Source organism: Nycticebus coucang, chromosome 20, assembly GCF_027406575.1.
Source record: "Nycticebus coucang isolate mNycCou1 chromosome 20, mNycCou1.pri, whole genome shotgun sequence".
Classification (NCBI taxonomy): Eukaryota; Metazoa; Chordata; class Mammalia; order Primates; family Lorisidae; genus Nycticebus; species Nycticebus coucang.
The window spans coordinates 40793184-40815186 of NC_069799.1; the positions used below are offsets into that span (position 1 = coordinate 40793184).

General features: G+C 42.2%; 1 protein-coding gene across 22 annotated transcripts in view; it reads right to left on the minus strand.

Annotated features, from left to right (window-relative positions):
* CREM (cAMP responsive element modulator) overlaps positions 1-22003 on the minus strand; it is a 96089-nt gene that overhangs the window by 62215 nt on the left and 11871 nt on the right. For 16 of the 22 annotated variants that reach the window (XM_053572422.1, XM_053572421.1, XM_053572420.1 and 13 more), the window contains exons 2-3: positions 20747-20847; positions 8726-8849 (exon numbers count right to left, since the gene is read on the minus strand). The exons of 3 other annotated variants lie outside the window; for them this stretch is intronic. In XM_053572422.1, coding sequence (XP_053428397.1) covers positions 8726-8849; positions 20747-20790 — 168 coding nt within the window. In that variant the 5' untranslated portion in view covers positions 20791-20847. Of the gene's footprint in view, positions 1-8725; positions 8850-20746; positions 20848-22003 lie in introns of those variants that run through there. 3 more of the 22 variants (XM_053572435.1, XM_053572427.1, XM_053572424.1) reach the window with 2 other exon arrangements.

Genomic DNA, 22003 nt, shown 5'->3' on the forward strand with positions numbered 1-22003 from the left:
AGACAAGACTATTTGCATAGACAGTATTTTTGTTTTTTACCATTTTGGTCTCTGGAAATTTAAAATAGACTCTAATTTATTACTAAGAGTTTTTTCCAGGGTCAGGTAGAATCTATTCTTATATATCAACACATATACTTAATAAAGATAGCAGTTTCAATTAAAAATAAATCAATAAAAATATAATTCAGGTGAGAATAAAACCAAGTCACAACATTTAACCCCCCAAGGCTTTGTCAACGGCAACTCCTGCTTCCAACTTTTTGACATTATCACCACTGTGATTTTACCTTCAAACACAGATAGAAAGGCTCCATTTAAGGTTGGGCATGGTGGCTCACAGCTGTAATCCTAGTTCTCTGAAAGGCCAAGGTGGGTGGATTGCCCTGAGCTCACAGGTTTGAGACCAGCCTGAGCCAGAGCAAGAAGACTCTGTCTCTAAAAATAGCCAGGCACCTGTAGTCCCACCTATTTGGGAGCCTGAGGCAAGAAAATCACTTGAGGCCAAGAGTTTGAGGTTGCTGTGAGCTATGACGTCAAGGCACTCAACAGAGCAACTGAGTTACACTCTGTCTCAAAAAAAAGAAAAAAACAAAACAAAAACAAAAATGAACACACACACACAACTCCAGTCTCTCTAGGTACACCTTCACCTCCCCTCAACTCATCAGCAGAACTCTTTTTTTTTTGTTTTTGTTGTTGAGACAGAGTCTCACTTTATTGCCCTCAGTAGAGTGCTGTGGCATCACACAGCTCACAGCAACCTCCAACTCCTGGGCTTAGGCGATTCTCTTGCCTCAGCCTCCTGAGTAGCTGGGACTACAGGTGCCTGCCACAACACCCAGCTATTTTTTTGTTGCAGTTTGGCTGGGGGCTGGGTCTGAACCCACCACCCTCAGTATATGGGGCTGGTGCCCTACTTGCCGAGCCACAGGTGCCGCCCATCAGCAGAACTCTTGACCTGAGAGCCAAGAGCAGACTCAGTGGTTTCCAGAGATGAAAACCACTGATGATTTTCATAGTATACTTGATTAGCAGAAGATATGCAAAGGCCACAGCAGTCAAAACCATTAATATCAAATGATCAGATGCAAAGAATCAAACCCACTAAATTTTTTCATCACACCTTATGTCTCACACTGTTTAATGTTAATCTGACCACATGAAGAAAGTGAATATTATAAACTCTTCTTTATACACAATTGAGTTTAAATCTAAAACATTTGGGAACTGGCTGGGTGCGGTGACTCACGCCTGTAATCCTAGTACTCTGGGAGGCCAAGGTGGGTGGACTGCTTGAGCTCAGGAGATTGAGACCAGCCTGAGCAAGTGCAAGACTCCATCTTAAAAATAACCAGACATTGTGGTGAGCGCCTGTAATCCCAGGTGCTCGGGACGCTGAGGCAAGAGGACCATTTGAGCCTAAGAGTTTGAGGTTGCTGTGAGCTATGATGCCACAACACTCTACCAACGGTGACAAAGTGGAACTCTGTCTCAAAAATAAACAAACAAATAAATAAATAAATCATTTGGGAATTTACAATTCTCAAGTTTGAAGAAAATAAGACAAATGGCAAATAAATATAATACCATCAGAAATTATCCGAAGAATTAGTCACTTTTGAGCTAATAAAGATTTCAGTTTGATTTCCTAATACTTCTAGACATGTAATATTAAACAATGGCAAATACTCATAAAGGAACAGCTTTAGTTATCATAACAACCTAAATTAGTAATCATGTTCAGAAAATTGTGACTGCTATGAATCATATTCTAATTCTATGAAAATCATGTCCATGCATGGCATATGGCATAGAGAATAATGCGTAGGTTTTTCTTTTGCTTTTGGTGTTACTGAAACAGAGTCTCACTCTGCCACCCTGGGTAGAATGCCATGGCATCATAGTTCACAGCAACCTCCAACTATTGGGCTCAAGTGATCCTCCTGCCTCAGCCTTCCAAGTAGCTGGGACTACAGGCCCCCACTACAATGCCTGGCTATCTTTAGAGACGGAGTCTCACTCTTGCTCAGGCTGGTCTGTAACTCCTGAGTTTAGGCAATCCACCCGCCTTGGCCTCCCATAGTGCTGGGATTACAAGTATGAGCCACCATGCCTGGCTGAATAATTCTCAGTTTAACTAAAATAATCCACAAATCAGCAGACAGAATACTTCTTCATCTCTTTTCATTTCTGGTATGAGAAAAATTAAAAACTATAGTTTATTTTTATCTTTCCCATGGGACTCTGCTTGATAGTTTACTTTTGATCAAATATTTCAGACATATAGAAAACAGAAAAATAGACAAGGTATGGGTGGCTCATGCCCTCTGGGAAGCCAAGGTGGGTAGTTTGCCTGAGCTCAGTTTGCCTGAGCTCAGTTTTCAAGACCAGACTGAGCAAGAACAAGATCTTATCTCCACTAAAAACAGAAAAATTAGCCAGGCGTTGTGGTGGGTGCCTGGAGTCCCAGGTACCCAGGAGGGTGAGGTCAGGGGATCACTTGAGCCCAAGAGTTTGAGGTTTGAGGTTGCTGTGAGCTAGGACGCCTTGGCACTCTACCTGGGGTGGCAGAGTGAGACTCTATCTGAACAAAAAAAAGGAAAAGAAAAATAGCATAAATCCACATACTTGCTATCTAAGTTTAATAATTATTAGTATTTATAAACATGTATTAACATACATTGAGATTTTTAAAGCATTATTAATGTAAACAGGCTTTTTCTAGACCCTCTACTGGCCTTCCCACAAGCCTTTAGTCTACATCCTCTTCTCTTTTATCCAGAACATTACCAACTCTGCTATACCCCAGTTCTCATCCTTTTGTCCCACAAACCCATCTTTCTCTCTTATTTCACAGACAAACTTTTTAAAGAATCTATACTTCTAATTTCCACTTCTCCTTTTATTTGTTCTCTACCCTACTAAAACCTGCCCACCGGACTCTGACTCAATTCAAAACCTCAGAAACGCAAGGCTCCTTTTCAGACTTCACGTGACTCAATCTCTTCGCAACTTCTGACTGAGGCTCACAGAGCCAGGTCAAGGTTCCAACCCGAAAGTCCTCAGATTTACAAGTTGCCATCTTTAGATAATATGGTATTGTTCTGACTGTGCAGGCCCAGAGGTCTTGGAGCAAAAGGTGTGCTGAGAAATTAAATTCCATATCAGTTAAATTCAATGCTAGACCTAAAGAGGGAAGTGAAGGCCGAAGGAGGAAAATGTGGTTTCAACTATAACTTTAACAAAGAAAGGCAGAATTCTCAACTAGAAATCACAGCTATAAAAATTCTGCCAGATCTCAAATCTATGAACAAATATGTACTATGCTATTCTATTCAAAGTACTGAAGAATATACACCAAAATGTTAACAACAATGAAATCTGCAGATGAGTTTATGGATAGTTTTTATTCTTCCCCTTAATAATAATTATTTTGTTAATTTTCTACTGTGAACATATGTATTTTAATAAGAAAAAGGTTACATTTTCTTTTTTTTTTTTTTGAAAGCAAAAGGCTGGTCTTTCAAGCATAACAAAGAAGGGTGTTGCTAGGGAGATGCAGCTCCACAGAATACTTGCAGAAAACCTCCCCGGGAATGAGTAGGTGTTGGCAGCTTGAAAGGGGAAAGAAGAAAAGCCAATAACAGTCAAGATGAGAAGCTAATTAAGGACACAACTCCCTTCACCATAGTTTCTTTCTTTCTTTCTTTTTTTTTTTTGAGACTGAGCCTCAAGCTATCACCCTGGGTAGAGTGATGTGGCGTCACGGCTCACAGCAACCTCCAACTCCTAGGCACAAGCTAGCCTCCTGCCTCCGCCTCCCAAGTAGCTGGGACTACAGGCGCCTGCCACAACGCCTGGCTATTTTTTGGTTGCAGCTGTCATTGTTGTTTGGCAGGCCCAGGCTGGATTCGAACCCACCAGCTCAGATGTATGTGGCTGGCACCTTAGCCGCTTGAGCCACAGGCGCCGAGTACCTTCACCATAGTTTCAAAGAAAATAAAATACCTAGGAACATACCTAACGAAGGAGGTGAAGGACCTCTATAAAGAAAATTATGGGGGCGGTGCCTGTGGCTCAGTCGGTGAGGCGCCGGCCCCATATACTGAGGGTGGCAGGTTCAAACCCGGCCCCGGCCGAACTGCAACCAAAAAATAGCCGGGTGTTGTGGCGGGCGCCTGTAGTCCCAGCTACTCGGGAGGCTGAGGCAAGAGAATCGCTTAAGCCCAGGAGTTGGAGGTTGCTGTGAGCTGTGTGATGCCATGGCACTCTACCGAGGGCCATAAAGTGAGACTATCTCTACAAAAAAAAGATATAGGCAAAGAAAATTATGAAATCCTCAGAAATGAAATAGCAGAGGATTATTAACAAATGAAAGAACATACCATGCTCATGGCTTGGAAGAATCAACATTGTTAAAATGTCTATACTTCCCAAAGCAATCTACCTATTCAATGCCATTCCTATTAAAATACCAACATCATACTTTAAAGATCTGGAAAAAACAATTCTGCGTTTTGTATGGAACCAGAAAAAACCCCGTATAGCTAAGGCAGTTCTTAGTAATAAAAATAAAGCTGAGGGCATCACCATACCAGATTTTAGGCTGTACTACAAAGCCATAGTGGTCAAGACAGCATGGTACTGGCACAAAAATAGAGATATAGACACTTGGAATCAACTAGAAAACCAGAAAATGAAACTAACATCTTACAACCACCTAATCTTGGATAACCAAACAAGAACATACCTTGGGGGAAAAGCTCCCTATTCAATAAATGGTGTTAGGAGAACTGGATATCCACATGTAAAAGACCGAAACTGGACCCACACCTTTCCCCACTCACAAAAATTGATTCAAGATGGATAAAGGACTTAAATTTAAGGCATGAAACAATAAAAATCCTCAAAGAAAGCATAGGAAAAACACTGCAAGATATTGGCCTGGGGAAAGACTTCATGAAGAAGATTGCCATGGCAATTGCAACAACAACAAAAATAAACAAATGGGACTTCATTAAACTGAAAAGCTGGCGGCGCCTGTGGCTCAGTGAGTAGGGCGCCGGCCCCATATGCCGAGTGCGGCAGGTTCCGGCCCAGCCCTGGCCAAACTGCAACAAAAAAATAGCCGGGCGTTGTGGCGGGCGCCTGTAGTCCCAGCTGCTCGGGAGGCTGAGGCAAGAGAATCGCGTAAGCCCAAGAGTTAGAGGTTGCTGTGAGCGGTGTGACGCCATCTACCGAGGGCGGTAAAGTGAGACTCTGTCTCTACAAAAAAAAAATATATATATATATATATATGGGCGGCGCCTGTGGCTCAGTGAGTAGGGCGCCGGCCCCATATGCTGAGGGTGGCGGGTTCAAACCCAGCCTCGGCCAAACTGCAACAAAGAAAATAGCCGGGCGTTGTGGCGGGCACCTGTAGTCCCAGCTACTTGGGAGGCTGAGGCAAGAGAATCGCGTAAGCCCAAGAGCAAGAGGATGCTGTGAGCCGTGTGACCCCACAGCACTCTACTAGAGGGCAGTACAGTGAGACTCTGTCTGTACAAAAAAAATAATAATAATAAATAAATAAAATAAAAACTGAAAAGCTTCTGTACAGCTAAGGAGACAATAACCAAAGCAAAGAGACAACCTACACAATGGGAAAGGATATTTGCATATTTCGAATCAGACAAAAGCTTGATGACTAGGATTTATAGAGAACTCAAATTAATCCACATGAAGAAAGCCAACAATCCCATATATCAATGGCAAGAGACATGAATAGAATCTTCCCTAAAGGAGACAGACGAATGGCTAACAAACATATGAAAAAATGTTCATCATCCGGGTGGCGCCTGTGACTCAAAGGGGTAGGGCATCGGCCCCATATGCCAGAGGTGATGGGTTCAAACCCAGCCCTGGCCAAAAATTGCAAAAAAAAAAATGTTCATCATCCCTATCTATTAGAGAAATGTAAATCAAAATCTGAGATACCATCTAACCCCAGCAACAATGGCCCACATCACAAAATCCCAAAACTGCAGATGCTGGCGTGGATGTGGAGAGAAGGGAACACTTTTACACTGCTGGTGGGACTGCAAACTAGTACAACCTTTCTGGAAGGAAGTATGGAGAACTCTCAAAGCACTCAAGCTAGACCTCCCATTTGATCCTGCAATCCCATTACTGGGCATCTACCCAGAAGGAAAAAAATCCTTTTATCATAAGGACACTTGTACTAGACTGTTTACTGCAGCTCAATTTACAATCGCCAAAATGTGGAAACAGCCTAGATGCCCACCAACCCAGGAATGGATTAACAAGCTGTGGTATATGTACACCATGGAATACTATTCAGCTATTAAAAAAAATGGAGACTTTACATCCTTTGTGGAAGACATTATTCTTAGTAAAGCATCACAAGAATGGAGAAGCATGAATCCTATGTACTCAATTTTGATATGAGGACAATTAATGACAATTAAGGTCAGAGAGGAAGGAGGGAGAGGGGTGGGGCCCTGGTGTGTGCCACACCTTCTGGGGGCAAGACATGATTGTAAGAGGGATTTTTACCTAACAAATGCAATCAGTGTAACCTGGCTTATTGTACACTCAATGAATCTCCAACAATAAAAAAAAAAAAAAAACATAGAAAGGGGAAAGAAAAGCAGGCTGGGTGCGGGGGCCAAGTCTCAGGAGAGAAGAGCTCTTGCTGAAAGCAGCCTGGCCCAATACAACCCAAGAAGCATCTAGTGTTCCCTGGGCCTTTCAGTCAGCCATCCAGCCCTAATCCATCTACCTACCTATCTATCTCTCCATTTATCTATCTTTAGATACAAGATCTTCCTCTGTCACCCAGGATGGAGGATAGTGGTGCTAGCATATAGCTCACTGCAGCCTCAAATCCCATGCTCAAGTGATCCTCCTGCCTTAGCCTCCCTGGAAGCTAAGACTATAGCTATTATGCCTAGCTAATTTAAAATTTTTTTTTTTTTTTTGTAGAGACAGGGTATCCCTGTGTTGCCCAGGCTGCTCTTGAACTCCTGGTCTTAGGCAATCCTCCCCCCTCAGCCTTCCAATGTGCTGTGATTATAGGAATGAGCCACTATTATCCATCCTACACATTCTTTTTATTCTTGCTTCAAGTTACCACTAAAATCTCACTACAGGGTACCCCACGTTCCCATGACTCCACCAGGCACCCCGATGGTGTCTCCACTTCTGGCTCACTGACGTCTACTGTGTCTAAATGGTGAGCATAAAGAAAATATTTCAAGAATATTTAGTGTACAGGATACTCTAAACTCAAAAATGTGTATAATCCTCTGCTTACCTTCACCAGCTCAACTTCCCTGTCTAGACCCTAGGTTCCAGTTAAATTCAATACCTGTAGGTCCCTGGACATCTCAGAGCCTGGCTCTGTGTTCTGCACACAGTCTTCCGTCTGCCTAGAGTGCGCACCCCTCCCCTTATCTACCTAATAGCTCCTACTCACCCTTATGTCTAGCTTAAATGAAACGTCCTCTGTAAAGTACTCCTAGTCAACTGGCTGCTCCCTCCTCTGAATACCTTGTTCATTTTGTACATAACATTTTACAGCACTTCTTACACTGCTGGAATTGCTGCTAAAGTATCTGTCCACCCCGCTAAACCATGAGATCGTTAGGGCCAGGAACTACATTTCCCCATGCCTAGACACAGTAGGAGTCAATAAATATTTGATGAACTAAAAAGTACATGTATTTCATTTTACTACATTTTTTTTTTTTTTTTTGGCCGGGGCTAGGTTTGAACCCGCCACCTTCGGCATATGGGACTGGTGCCCTACTCCTTGAACCACAGGCGCCGCCCCATTTTACTACATTTTTATAGATAGGCCAGAAATAAATTTTAGAATCTAGAAAATAGGTGCTAGCCAATACTGGTGCTCTCTGAATGAAACCAATTCAAAGTTTAAGACCTAAGTGAGGCCAGGAATGGTAACTTACACCTGTTAATCTCAATACTTTGGGAGGCTGAGGTAGAAGAATCACTTGAAGCCAGGAGCTGGAGACCAGCTTGGCCAACATACCAAGACCACATCTTTACAAACATAAAAAATTAACCAGGCATGGTGGTGCACACCTGTAATCCCAGCTACATAGGAGGATGAGGTGGATCAATTGAGTGAAAGAGTTCTTACCTACATGGCTGCAGTTAACTGTGATGGCACCACTGCACTCCTACCTAGGTGACAGAGAGAGATCCTGTCTCCAAAAAATAACCAATTTTTTTTTTACTTATTTTATTTTTTTATCATTAGTTTTTATTAAATCATAACTTTGTACATTGATGCCTTTATAAATAAAAATTTTTTAAATGATCTAATGGAAAAGAAAGATCAGGTCAAATGTATACAGGGCGAACAATAAGATTCTGCCATCTATTAATAGCTAAGAATATTATAACAATATTAAAGAATATAAGCTTGAAATTAGCCAACCTCAGAAGCAATAATTTGAGAATTACGTATTATGGAAGGGTTTTTATTCTTCCTTTGCATAGTGGAAGTTGGGGCACTGCCAAGTACCTGTTACAATACAAAAGTAATTAAGAGTTGCATATAGCTTCTCTTCAAAATCAAGAATGGCTGATAACCAGGGAACATGGAAAGTTTAAGATCAACAGTAAGAAAACAGAAACTGCACATAAGTCTCATTTCCAAAAATTTAACTTCCATCAGTGCCTGCCTATTGCCTACCTGAGCTAAAGTAGGGATTGAGTTTTGACCAGTCTGCGTCTGTATACGAGCAGATTCACTCTCTGGCACAGAACCTCTGACACTTCCATCCCGATGGGACTCAATTGTTTCCATGGTCATTTGTCTGGAAAGACAATAAAAAGGAAGAAGTATTAAGGCCCTATCTGAGGTATAGTAGAACCTCCATAGTTGACCACCACCATATACTCACAACCTCCTTAAGTTGACCTAATTTGCATATACGTATCAGTTCAGTAGACCTAGTTCCTTATGTTGACCACCTCCATATGTTGGCCAGTTTGTTACAGTCCTTTGGGTGGTCGACTTACAGAGGTTCTACTGTATTTCTAAGTATGGGTTCAGCATCCCTAATCCAAAAGTCCAATATCCTCCAAAATCTAACGCCACATGGCATCACTACTGGAAATTCCCCATCTGACGTCACATGATGGGTCGCCAGCAACATGCAGTCAAATCCTGGTTTCCATAAAATCACCTTCAGGCTTTGTGGATAAGGTGTATATGAAACATAAATGAATTTCATGTTCAGACTTGGGTCCTAACCCCAAGATATCACATTATGTATGTGCAAATATTAAAAAATCTGAAAAGTCCAAAATTCACAACAGTTCTAGTCACAAGCATTTTGGATAAGGGATACTCAATCTGTATTGTTTTTACTTAGCTTTCTGATATTTATTTCTGACATCCCGTTGCACTATCTGATTTTTTTTAAGAAGCAGGTTCAGTAGTAGAGTCCCAGACTTCACCCCAAACCTACTGAATCAAACTTTCCGGAGGATCTAATTTTTATGTATTTTTTTTAGGATCTAATTTTTATAACCAAGTGATTCCAATGGACAGCAGAGTAAAACTGTCTTAAAATTTTGTTTTCGGGCGGCTCCTGTGGCTCAGTGAGTAGGGCGCCGGCCCCATATGCCGAGGGTGGCGGGTTCAAACCCAGCCCCGGCCAAACTGCAACCAAAAAATAGCCGGGCGTTGTGGCGGGCGCCTGTAGTCCCAGCTGCTCGGGAGGCTGAGGCAAGAGAATCGCGTAAGCCCAAGAGTTAAGAGGTTGCTGTGAGCCGTGTGCTGCCACGGCACTCTACCCGACAGCAGTACAGTGAGACTCTGTCTCTACAAAAAAAAAAAAAAATTTTGTTTTCTTTGAGGAACAATTTATTGGTAGACCAGTAATGAACACGAGTAAAGTAACTTCCTAAACTGTGTGAAGTATTTCATACATGAAAAGTTCTGAAAAAACAGGAGGGAACAATGAAGTCTGCCTGAAGATGGGGCCATGTGAGTTGTATTATTGAAGGATAGGAGGATTTTAGCAGGTAGAAAAGGAAAGGTAAACAATGAGAGGAAAACAAGTACAGAGTATGTTTGGGTAACAGAACAGTTGACTGGAGTAGAAAGTCAAGGTGAAGAGTAGGGAGCCTAATCAGAGGTAGTGGGGGGAGGCAGGGTAGGTCTGGTAAAAGCAAGGCGGGAAAGGCTGGATAGAACCAGATTAGGAATAGCTTTTAATACTCTAGAAAGAAAAATATTTCCTCCTCATTCAGATACCGCCTCTACTCTCAGCCCCTCCGTATCTGTGGCGTCAATCTGTATTGTATCAATGATTTGATATTACCATATAATTCCGGCAAGAACTAGAGAATAAATAAAAGTTAGCTATTAATAGGCAAAACAAATGGCCCAAAGTCCACAGATAAAACTTCTAAAATGAAGAGAACCTCTCCTGGTTCACACATTTAACTCATTTATTCTTACTTCAAATAAAATGCTCAAATATAGCTTTCTAAATATACTGGATATAGGCAGTGGATATGGGCAGTGAACAATGAGAAGGGAGAAATAGTATAGTGTATAATTAATAGATCGAGAATTCTGTGTGTGGCTATTTGGGTTCATACAGGATAAAGTTGTAGGACACACAGGATTAGTTCTTTATAATCAAGAAATTGGGCAGCGCCTGTGGCTCAGTGAGTAGGGCGCTGGCCCCATATACCGAGGGTGGTGGGTTCAAACCCAGCCCTGGCTGAACTGCAACCAAAAAATAGCCAGGCGTCGTGGCGGGCGCCTGTAGTCCCAGCTGCTCGGGAGGCTGAGGCAGGAGAATCACATAAGCCCAAGAGCTGGAGGTTGCCGTGAGCCGTGTGACGCCACGGCACTCTACCTAGGGCAGTAGAGTGAGACTCTGTCTCTACAAAAAAAAAAGAAATTAAGGGGGTGGCGCCTGTGGCTCAAGCAGATAGGGCACCAGCCCCATATACCGGAGGTGGCAAGTTCAAACCTGCCCCGGCCCAAAACTGCAAAAAAAAGAAAAAGAAAAGAAATTAAAGAATTTGATTACTGATAACTGATATTTATAATAACTATCCTGAATCATCAAGAAAAGGCTAATTTTGTTTAGTATACTTCAAAGACAAAGGGGTAGACTCTAAGAAGTATCTCATCAAACAATGTTTTAATGCCTAAGAAGACAATTCAGTACTATTTTTGAGATAAAATAAAAAACTTTAGGTCAGGGATGGTGGCTCATGCCTGCGATCCTAGCAGTCTGGGAGGCTGAGGTAGGAAGATCACTTGAGCTCAGAAGTTCAAGACCAGCCTGAGCAAGAGTGAGACCCCATTTTTATTAAAAATAGAAAAATTAGTCAGGCACTGTGATGGGCACCTGTATCCCAGCTACTCAAGAGGCTGAGAAAGGATTGACCAAACCCAGGAGCTTGAGGCTGCTGTGAGCTAAGCCAACTATGGCAATCTAGGCTGAGCGACAAAGACTTTGTCTCAAAAAAAAAAAGACTGTATAGGGCAGCACTTGTGGCTCAGTGAGTAGGGCGCCGGCCCCATATACTGTGGGTGACAAGTTCAAACCCGGCCCCGGCCAAACTGCAACAAAAAATAGCCAGGTATTGTGGCAGACACCTGGGTCCCAGCTAGTTGGGTGGCTGAGGCAAGAGAACCGCCTAAGCCCGAGAACTGGAGGTTGCTTAAGCTGTGATGCCACAGCACTCTACCAAGGGCGACAAAGTGAGACTCTGTCTATTAAAAAAAAAAAAAAAAGACTTTATAAGCTATGAAACAGATTTCAAAATTTTTTTTTTTTTTTTTTTGTAGAGACAGAGTCTCACTTTACTGCCTTCGGTAGAGTGCCATGATGTCACAAGACTCACAGCAACCTCCAGCTCTTGGGCTTCCGTGATTCTCCTGCCTCAGCCTCCAGAGCAGTTCAAAATGTTTTATACAGGCTTGGTGCCCTAACCACTGAGCCACAGTGCCGGCGGGTTTGAACCTGGCCAGGGCCTGCTAAACAACAATGACAACTACAACAATGAACACAGCCAGGCATTGTGGAGAGTGCCTGTAGTCCCAGCTACTTGGGAAGCTGAGGCAAGAGAATTGCTTGAGCCCAAGAGTTTGAGGTTGCTGTGAGCTGTGATGCCACAGTACTTTACCAAGGGCAACATAGTGAGACACTGAAGAAAAAAAAAAAAGTTTTATACATGAAAGGGTTGTTTGTAGTTTTGTTTTGTTTTTTTTTTGCAGTTTGGCCAGGGCCAGGTTTAAATGCGTCACCCTCAGCATATGGGGCCAGCGCCCTGCCCACTGAGCCACAGGTGCTGCCCCATGAAAGGGTTTTTATATACATTATGTCATACAATCATCTTAACTGGTCCCTTTTCTCTTGGGTATTTCCCAGAGTTCAATCCTTTGCCCATTTACTTTTATCAATACTATGAAAATTTTCAATACCTATGACTACTGTGGATTCTGACTGCTCCCAAATCCTTACTGACGGATGCCTCTCTCCTACTGAGCATTTCCACCCAGAGTTTTCACCAGCACCTGTCCCTTCCCTCATATGCCTTCCTTTAGGCAAGAGTATCACCATCCATTCATGCTCTAAAGCTAGAAGAATGATGTGTCTGTGTCAGTCAAAACCATATCAGTTGCAAAAACCAAACCCCCACAAAGCTAACCAGCAGGAAAATCAGGAAGCCAGGAGGCCTAGAGTCTTCTAAGGAAGAAAGCAGAGGTGGAAGGCCGGCAGTCCCCATTCTTCCTCCTCGTCAGACCACCACTGGGCCTCACCCATTATAACCACTGTTCCCAACACTGGTCCCAGCAACTGAGCTGCTGCTCCTCACCATCACCGCTGTCCACTGGGACCAAAAATTACAGGCACTGGGCCACTTCCTAAGCCACAACTAAACTGCAGGGGCCAGAATCAGTGCCAGAATCTCATCCATTAACACCTCACATTCCCATTTTCCCAGTCACTATCTGAAATTTAAGCGCCTTCCCTAGTTCATTTTCCCTTTCATAACTAGTGCTTCCTCTACCCCATAATACAACTCCTCACTCCCGTTCTTCCAAACCTTTGCCCTGTGCTATCTGCAGCTCCCAAAGGCTCCCCTACAGCCCTGCCCCTCTACAGCCCTGTACACGAGGCTACTGCTCATCCTCCCATACCCAATCAAGATAGAACGTTCCATTCTGGGAGGCCAAGGCAGGTGGATTTTTTGAATTGAGGAGTTTGAGACCAGCCTGAGCAACAGCAAGACTCAGTCTCTAAAAATAACCAGGTGTTGTGGTGGTTGCCTATAGTCCCAGCTACTTGGGAGGCTGAGGCAAGAAGATCGCTTAAGCCCAAGAGTTTGAGGTTGCTGTGAGTTATGATACCACGGTACTTTACCTAGGGCGACAGAGTGAGACTGTCTCAGAAAAAAAATCAAAAAAGATCAGAGCGTTCCTTGGGTATCCTCTTTGCTCCCTCTTCTCCCTCGTTCCTCTCAGGTTCAAGGTAATAGGCTGTGCCATCCTGTACCCATCCATATGATAATCATCACCTTCTAGGTAAAGGTGAAGACTCTGGCCCTGGGTTTAAAGCCTTCCTCTCCGCCATTCAGTGTGTGTGCAACATTCAAAGGAAGGACCTACCCTCACCCTGATGCCTCAGATTGATAACTTTCTTTACATCACTTCAGCATCTACTTGAGTGCTTGGGCCACACACTGGACCTTGTTAATGTTCACAAGTGCTCCAGCTCTGAAACAATTAATTCCAGCACCCCACTATGAGTATAACATCCCCTCCTTGCAGCTTATGCCCTACCCACCATCACACCTGTTACTCGAGGTCTCCAGGCCACTTCCTCTCTTCCCATCAGCCTCCCCCTTTCTTCATTCCCCACTCTGTTCGGTTAACATAGTTTCTCATTTTAACTGTTTCCCAATACCCTAAATTCTCTGGTCCAGTTTCCTTTTGGTGAGTCTATCAATCTTAGATAAAACGAATTTTGTTTCCTCTACGCCTGCAGTAAAGCTGACAAACAATACTGAATAAAATTTTAAGACAGAACATTATTAAAGCTATTGAATACGTGGTTTTCAACCTCAGATGGGGCTTACTCGCTCATTCTCCATGACTGTTTCAAATTTTCTTTCTTCTCAAGTCCCTAAATGTACATATTAACTACACACAAGCTAAGACCTTGCCTCCTGTTTCTAAAAAGAATTCCCTCAACTTCCTGCCACCAAATCAATAAACCCACATTTACACCCACCATTTTCCCTGTCTCCTGTTTCCTCCCCCCTCTTAGAATTCCTGTATCTGTTCTATGGATCCTATGCCCTTCCCTCTCCTCCGCAGGGGCGTTACACTATCAATTATTCTCTCTCCTCTGTAATGATTTCCTCTGATCAAGATTTAAATACCTTCAAGCCTCTCCCTTCTCTAACACACACCCCTCTCACACACATCCAAAAGGCCACTGAACCAGAAATCTTTCTAACTATTCCCTTAAACCTCTCCTCTTCCTTTCACTGAACTACTTGCTAGAATTAGTAGTAATTTTAGAACTACTAAAAGAGCACTAGCTCCGTTTCTTCACCTTCCCCCATACTCCTAAGACAACCCCAAACAGGCCCTGCCTCTCTAAAGCTTCCCTAGAACAGGTAACCAATCTCTCCCACTAAACCCAACACACATTTAAGTCCCACCCCCAGCAGCATTCTCACTGCTGACAACATTTTTTCTCTTTCTCGGTGTCCTGTATTGCACTTTCCTATTCTCATCCAATTCTCTGGCAATTCCTGCACAAACTAATTTGCCTGTTTCTTCCCTTGCTCAGTGTTCCACATCTTGGGGGGTCTGCTTGGCTTTCTTGCCTCACTCTCAAATCTCTCCGCGTTTAACATCATCCATTTCTCAGGATTTGAACACGTACTAGCTTTAAGCCTTTGACTCTCAAATCTACATCTCTAGCCTAGAGATCTCTTCTGAATTCCAAGATCATACATCCAAATGCTATATGACATTTCCAAACATATATATATATATATAAAACATGGATTTGGGTGGCACCTGTGGCTCAGTAGGTAGGGCGCCGGCCCCATATACCAAGGGTGAGAGGTTCAAACCCAGCTCCGGCCAGCTAAAACAGCAGTGGCAACTGCAACAAAAATAGCTGGGCATTGTGGCGGGTGCCTGTAGTCTCAGGTACTTGGGACCTCGCCCTAGCCCAAAAGCTGGAGGTTGCTGTGAGCTATGATGCCATAGCACTCTACTGAGGGCGACAAAGTGAGACTCTGTCTCAAAAAAAAAAAAAAAAAATGGGTTCAAGACTAAACTCCTCTTCTTCCTCCACACACATGTTCTAGCTTCTGAGTTTAATAGCTTAGGAAAGGGGACTCCACCATCCAACCAGTTGTTCTCACCAGAAATCTGGGAGTCACCCCTGAAACTCTCTCCCTTTCATTTCCTACAGCATCATAACCTGGTATGATGATTCTACCTTCTAAAGGACACCTGTGTCTTACTCTGTAAATCCCTACCACTCCATCGCCTGGCTCCAACCCATGCCAACAGTTATCTTTCAAACTTGTAGTTCTGTTTACAAGACTTCTCTGATTAAAACTCTTCAGTGTCTCTATATCAACTGTAGAGTAAAATCCAAACTTCTTACAACAATCATCATAACTATAACTACCCTTTTCTGAGTGTCTACCATGTAGCAAATGCCTAGTAGTTTTGATCCTTAATTCTATAAAGTCAATATACAGTAGAACCTCCATAGCTGACCATCTCCCTATACCCACGACCTCCTAAAGTTGACCTACTTTGCACAGACCAGACATGCACCACATGTACGTATCAGTACAGGAGGCCTAGCTCCTTATGTTGACCACCTCCGTAAGGTGGCCAGTTTGTTACAGTCCCTTGAGAGGTCAACTTTCACAGGTTCTCCTGTAATTAGTTCTTCTTTTAGAGAGAAGGAAAAGGAGACTTATGGATGTTAAGAATCTTCTCTTGGCGGCGCCTGTGGCTCAGTGAGTAGGGCGCCGGCCCCATATGCCAAGGGTGGCGGGTTCAAACCCAGCCCCGGCCAAACTGCAACAAAAAATAGCCGGGCGTTGTGGCGGGCGCCTGTAGGAGCTGCTTAGGAGGTGAGGCAAGAGAATTGCGTAAGCCCAAGAGTTAGAGGTTGCTGTGAGCCGTGTGACGCCACGGCACTCTACCCGAGGGTGGTACAGTGAGACTCTGTCTCTACAAAAAAAAAAAAAAGAATCTTCTCAGGCTCAGCGCCTGTAGCACAGTGGTTACAGCGCCAGCCACATACACCAAGGCTGGCGGGTTTGAACCTGGCCCGGGCCAGCTAACCAACAATGACATCTGCAACAACAACAAAATAGCCAGACATTGTGGTGGGTGCCTGTAGTCCCAGCTACTTGGGAGGCTAGGGCAAGAGAATTGCTGAAGCCCACAAGTTGGAGATTGCTGTGAGCTGTGACACCACAGCACTCTACCAAGGGCAACAGAATGAGACTCTGTCTCAAAAAAAAAAGAATCTGATCTCACCCAGCTGCAATGGCTCACGTCTGTAATCCCAGCACTTTCGAAGGCCAGGAGTTCAAGACCAGTCAGGCAACACAGCTAGACTCTATTTCTACAAATCAGTGAGGCATGATGTACACTGCTGTAGTCCCAGCTACTCTGAAAGATGAGACAGGAGGATGGCTTAAGCCCAGGAGTTGGAGTTGTAGTGAGCTATGATGATGCCACTGCACACCGGCCTGGACAACAGAGAGAGACCCTGTCTCTAAAATAATAAAACAAAAAATAAAAAATGTAAAAAAACAAAAAGAATCTGTTCTAATCACAAAGGTATTAAGTGGCAAAGCTAGGTTTTTAAGCCAAGCTCTTTTTCCAAAGTCCATATTCTCAATCACCAAACCAAACTGCCTCTAAATCTTTTCCACATCCTGACCCCCCTTTTCCTTTTGCAGCCTCATCTCTAGTCACCCCGTTCCTTCCCACACTCTACACGTCTCTAAATCAGCCATTTTTTCAAGGACACATCTTATTCCCCCAGGTCTAATCTTTTACACTCGAAATGCCCTTTACCCCTTCTTTGTCCAACAGGCAAATTCCAACTAGTTTTTCAAGGCCTGGCTCAAGGACTCCATCTTTCAAAAGCCTATTCTAATGGCCTTGGGCAGAATTAGTTATTCTCTTTAGAGTTCCCAAAGCATTTTAGGCAGTGCCTCCCTTACAGTGCTTGTCTAGCATCTCTTCACACAGTACTGACAACTAGTGTGTGCAACTCAGGGAGGGAGATCACATCTTAGAATTCTTTTTTGTTGTTGCAGTTTGGCCAGGGCTGGATTTGAACCTGCCACCCTCAGTATATGGGGCCGGCGCCCTACTCACTGAGCCATAGGCGCCGCCCAGCACATCTTAGAAGTCTATGCATTTCCAGTGCCTAGCACAGTATCTACCATAACTGTGATCAGTAAATAAACCAATCAGTCAATTATTCTGGTAGACTATGCAGCCCATGGTCTTGGGCTGAACTCAGGGTTCCTTCCCCAGCCAGTGTTCTCTGAGTATTCCAGTTCAGAGAGCAATGTACAGCAATGATGTGGGTTTTTTTTTAATATGCTGCAGCTGTTGTCACAATCTCATTCAGATATTGTCTTTCACACTGCATGTACAGACCCTAGATTTACTCCTCTAAAATAGTGAGTTGTGCTGTTCAGTAAAAGTGTGACACTAAAATTAGTTTATTTGAAGGTAAAAGTTATCTACAGAAAATCAAGCTCAACATTAGCAATTTACAATATACACCCCATCATTTTCAAGTAAGTTTATTCTACTAATCTATATCCACCTGCTCTCCAGTACTACCTCCTACACCTACCAAAAACCAACCCCAGCACAAGACTTAGAGCAGGAGATTCAACTGACATCCATTTCTTTCATTTTTATTTTATTTTATTTTTCTTTTTTTTTTTTTTGAGACAGTCTCACTATGTCGCCCTTGGTAGAGTACCGTGGCCTCCCAGCTCACAGTAACCTCCAGCTCTTGGGCTTAGGCGATTCTCTTGCCTCAGACTCCTGAGTAGCTGGGACTACAGGCACCCGCCACAACGCCCAGCTATTTTTTGGTTGCAGTTGTCACTGTTGTTTAGCAGGCCCGGGCTGGGCTCAAACCCTCCAGCTTCGGTGTATGTGGCTGGCACCTTACTCACTGAGCTACGGGCGCCGAGCCTCAAATGACATCTAAGTGCTCAACAAGCATCATGTGCTTTATAAGGCATTTTTAAGCACTATCTCAGCAGAAAATGTAGGATCTAAAACTTAGCAATAAATGATGAATTCAGCTGTAAATGTTATACATACAACACAAACATCTATAAATCAGCCTCAGGAATTTTTTAATAAAGAGTCCATAATCCTACATTATTCACTATATATTTCATAGCTAAATATACTAAAATTGAAGAGATGTATCATAGAATATAATTCTCAATAATCTCACTTGGTGTAACAGCCAAATATTAAACATAGCTGCATTAAAACTAATAGTCTTTAAATTAATTATGTAGTATTCTAATCTTAAATAATAATCTTTATTAGCAGGGAAAAGGACCAATTAGCAATTACGAATTACAGGATATTTTAAAATAAAAATGTAAGATAAGGCTCGGCACCTATGGCTCAAGTGGCTAAGGCGCCAGCCACATACACCTGAGCTGGCGGGTTCGAATCCAGCCCGGGCCTCGCCACACAACAATGATGGCTGCAACCAAAAAATAGCCGGGCGTTGTGGCGGGCACCTAGGGTTTCAGCTATTTGGGAGGCTGAGGCAGGAGAATCGCTTGAGCCCAGGAGTTGGAGGTTGCTGTGAGCTGTGATGCCACAGCACTCTGCCCAGGGGGACAGCTTGAGGCTCTGTCTCAAAAAAAAAAAAGTAAGATAAAATAGCAAAAAACTAAAACAAACAAAAAAGTCCATTAAGCATTATATATTAATTTAACAGCAAGCAAATATTTGGTTCCATGATTCCAAAAAACAGGTAAGAATTTGCTAAAATGGAGATACTTAAACTTATGAACAACTAAGAGCAGTAGCAATCTTTTTTCCTTTTGAGGTTAAATATTCTTCTGAAATCTCCTTTATGTTATTGAGCAAGCTTTTTCTCCTTTGATAGAAAAGCAACTATTACTCCAACCTGTTCTGAATATACTGGGATCCAATTTAAAAGAATGCTATTTATTGTTGTTTTTCTTTTAAGTAGAATCCTTCGTTAAAACAATTGTGAAAGACTTCTAGGATTAACAACTGTGGTGGGGCTGGAATTGTACTTGTTATTCTATTATTTTCTAGGACTTTCTGTTGCTTAATCTAGGACTATAATAAAATATCTACATCTACTATAATAACTCCCCAAAATACTAAAGTACGATAACGGTCCTATTTGAACAATATAAACAACAGTTAGAAAACCTCCAAAATATTTTTCAGAAGTGAGCACACAGGAATATAGTAATAAAAAATATTTACAATTATAGGAACAAGGTGATTAACCATCAGGATTATTTAGGCATACCTATAAATCAGGAACAGATACATAAGCAGGGAGGATAAGGGAGAGGAAAAAGGAAACTTTTTTTTTTTTTTTTGGTTTTTGGCCAGGGCTAGGTTTGAACCTGCCACCTCTGGCATATGGGACCGGCGCCCTACTCCTTGAGCCACAGGCACCGCTGAAAAAGGAAACATTTTAAAGGAATGCTATCACCGGTTCCTGGGAAAGGGTTTTAAAAGCTAAGTCAGGAAGAAAGAAGGGAAAAAGAAACAGGCTAAAAATATTTAACAGAAAATAAGACAAAGGCAGTTTCTTAATCATAAAGTTTCTTATTCAATTGACTAATAATATCTTAGTTATATCCAATTTGTAAAGACAAAGTACACTGCAAAGCAATTGTATTACCCTTGCAATTTTTCATTTCTTTTAAAAATAGAATCCAATTGGAAAAGAAAAAATTATTATTATTTTTAAATTTTGGAATGTTATGGGGACACATGCATTTTGGTTACATAGTTTGCTTTTGTATAATACAGTCAAAGTGATGGATGGTCCCTTTATCCGCAAAGTGTATGATGTACCTATCAGTTGTTGAATTTACCCATCCTCTCCTCCCCTCTCCAGGAAAAATTATTAAACATGTTTCTATTCTCTACTATTAGGTAGCTTTAAAAAAGCATCATAGAAGATTTATTTTCTCATTAGAGCTACATCCAACCAATGAAACAGATGTCTCTGAAAGTAACCAAAAGAAAACTTGAAAATTCCTATTTGGATTTCTGTAAAATATTGATAGAGACTTTCATCGGTATTAAGTTAGGTAAAAGTATAGCCTGAAGACCAGGAGGGAAAATAAAACCCTGGGGACTCTTCTAACTCTACAATTACAGTGAACTGTCCACGTCCTTACGTATGGTCTTCTAACTGAAAAGACCAGCCCTCAACATAAGCCAAAGTGCGTCTCCACATCTCCCCTGCAGTGCCAAGCACAGCACAGGGCGGAAGATGACTGTCTTAACCAAATGGCTGATTATTCCCATATGTATGTATACATGTATATATCAATTCATTCATCATTTTAACTTGAAGCACTTATAAGTAGAACCCTCAAAAGAACAGAAAAACATGTATCTACCTACCTTAGATTTGTCTTAATATATTTCTTCCTGCCACATTTGCTCATTATTAAAACATATGTAATCAATCCTTTGCTCCTTTCCCGTTTTCTTCTTTATTTATCCTGCAGTAAAATTATAATGTTGAATTGAGAGATCGTAACATTTTATTTAAAAAAAGAGAAAAAAAAAAACCCTAAAACCTCTCAAAACTAGGCCAGGAAGAATATACTTATTTCTATAAAACTAAAAAGACTAGAAAGCTAAAAAAACAACTCTATTTTTTTAATCTTACTTCTGTACTCATCTTCCTAGAGAAGAAAACTTCACTGAATTTAAATGATACATTTTTTCTCAGATTACTTTCTACTGAAGACAGTGCCGTCGAAATTATCTTTTTTTTTTGAGACAGACTCTCACTTTGTCACCCTCCATAGAGTGCTGTGGTGTCCTAGCTCACAACAACTTCAAACTCTTAGGTGATTCTCTTGCCTCAGCCTCCTGAGTACAGGTGCTCACCACAACACTGGACTATTTTTAGAGATGGGGTCTCGCTCTTGCTCAGGCTGGTCTTGAACCTGTGAGTTCAAGCAATCCACCTGCCTTGGCCTCCCAGAGTGCTGGGATTACAGTCATGAGCCACCGTGCCCAGCCTTTGTCTAAATCATCTAATACATACTACGTATAACTCATAGGTATCAGCCCTGTTTTTAAAAGATAATGATCATTAAATAAGCTTCATGAGTTTATCATTTTCTTAAATTTTACTCCATCGCAACAAGATTTTCAACCATCTTTCACTCACAAAATTCAAACTTAGGTTTTGTCAAAGAATTTTACTCCAAACAAAATATCAGAAGTTTATTCAAAAACCTTCTTCTGATGATGTTCAATCCATTTAAGACACTGTAGCAATTAAACTCCCTTTATTACTAATATCTTTTTATTATATATTTGACATGCAGAATGAAGTAAAATTGGCAAAGAAAAAAACAAAAGAATATCTGAGAGTCTTTAATTTATTTTAGCACTGGAAAGGACAATTGAGCCCACTGCTGAGTACCTTCTAGGCACAGCGGTGCTTGCCACAGACACCCTGCTTTCAAGGTCCCTCCTCTGAAATGGTGTCATGGTATCATACTACCCCCGCCAATTCTGAAACTGTAGACAGCAGGCAGGTTTGTAGACAGCAGGCACCTCACTCAAGGCCTTAAAACCATGGTCACTGCTGCTACCATCCGCCCCCAGCAGAGGGATGAGATTGCAGGGCACTTGAACCAG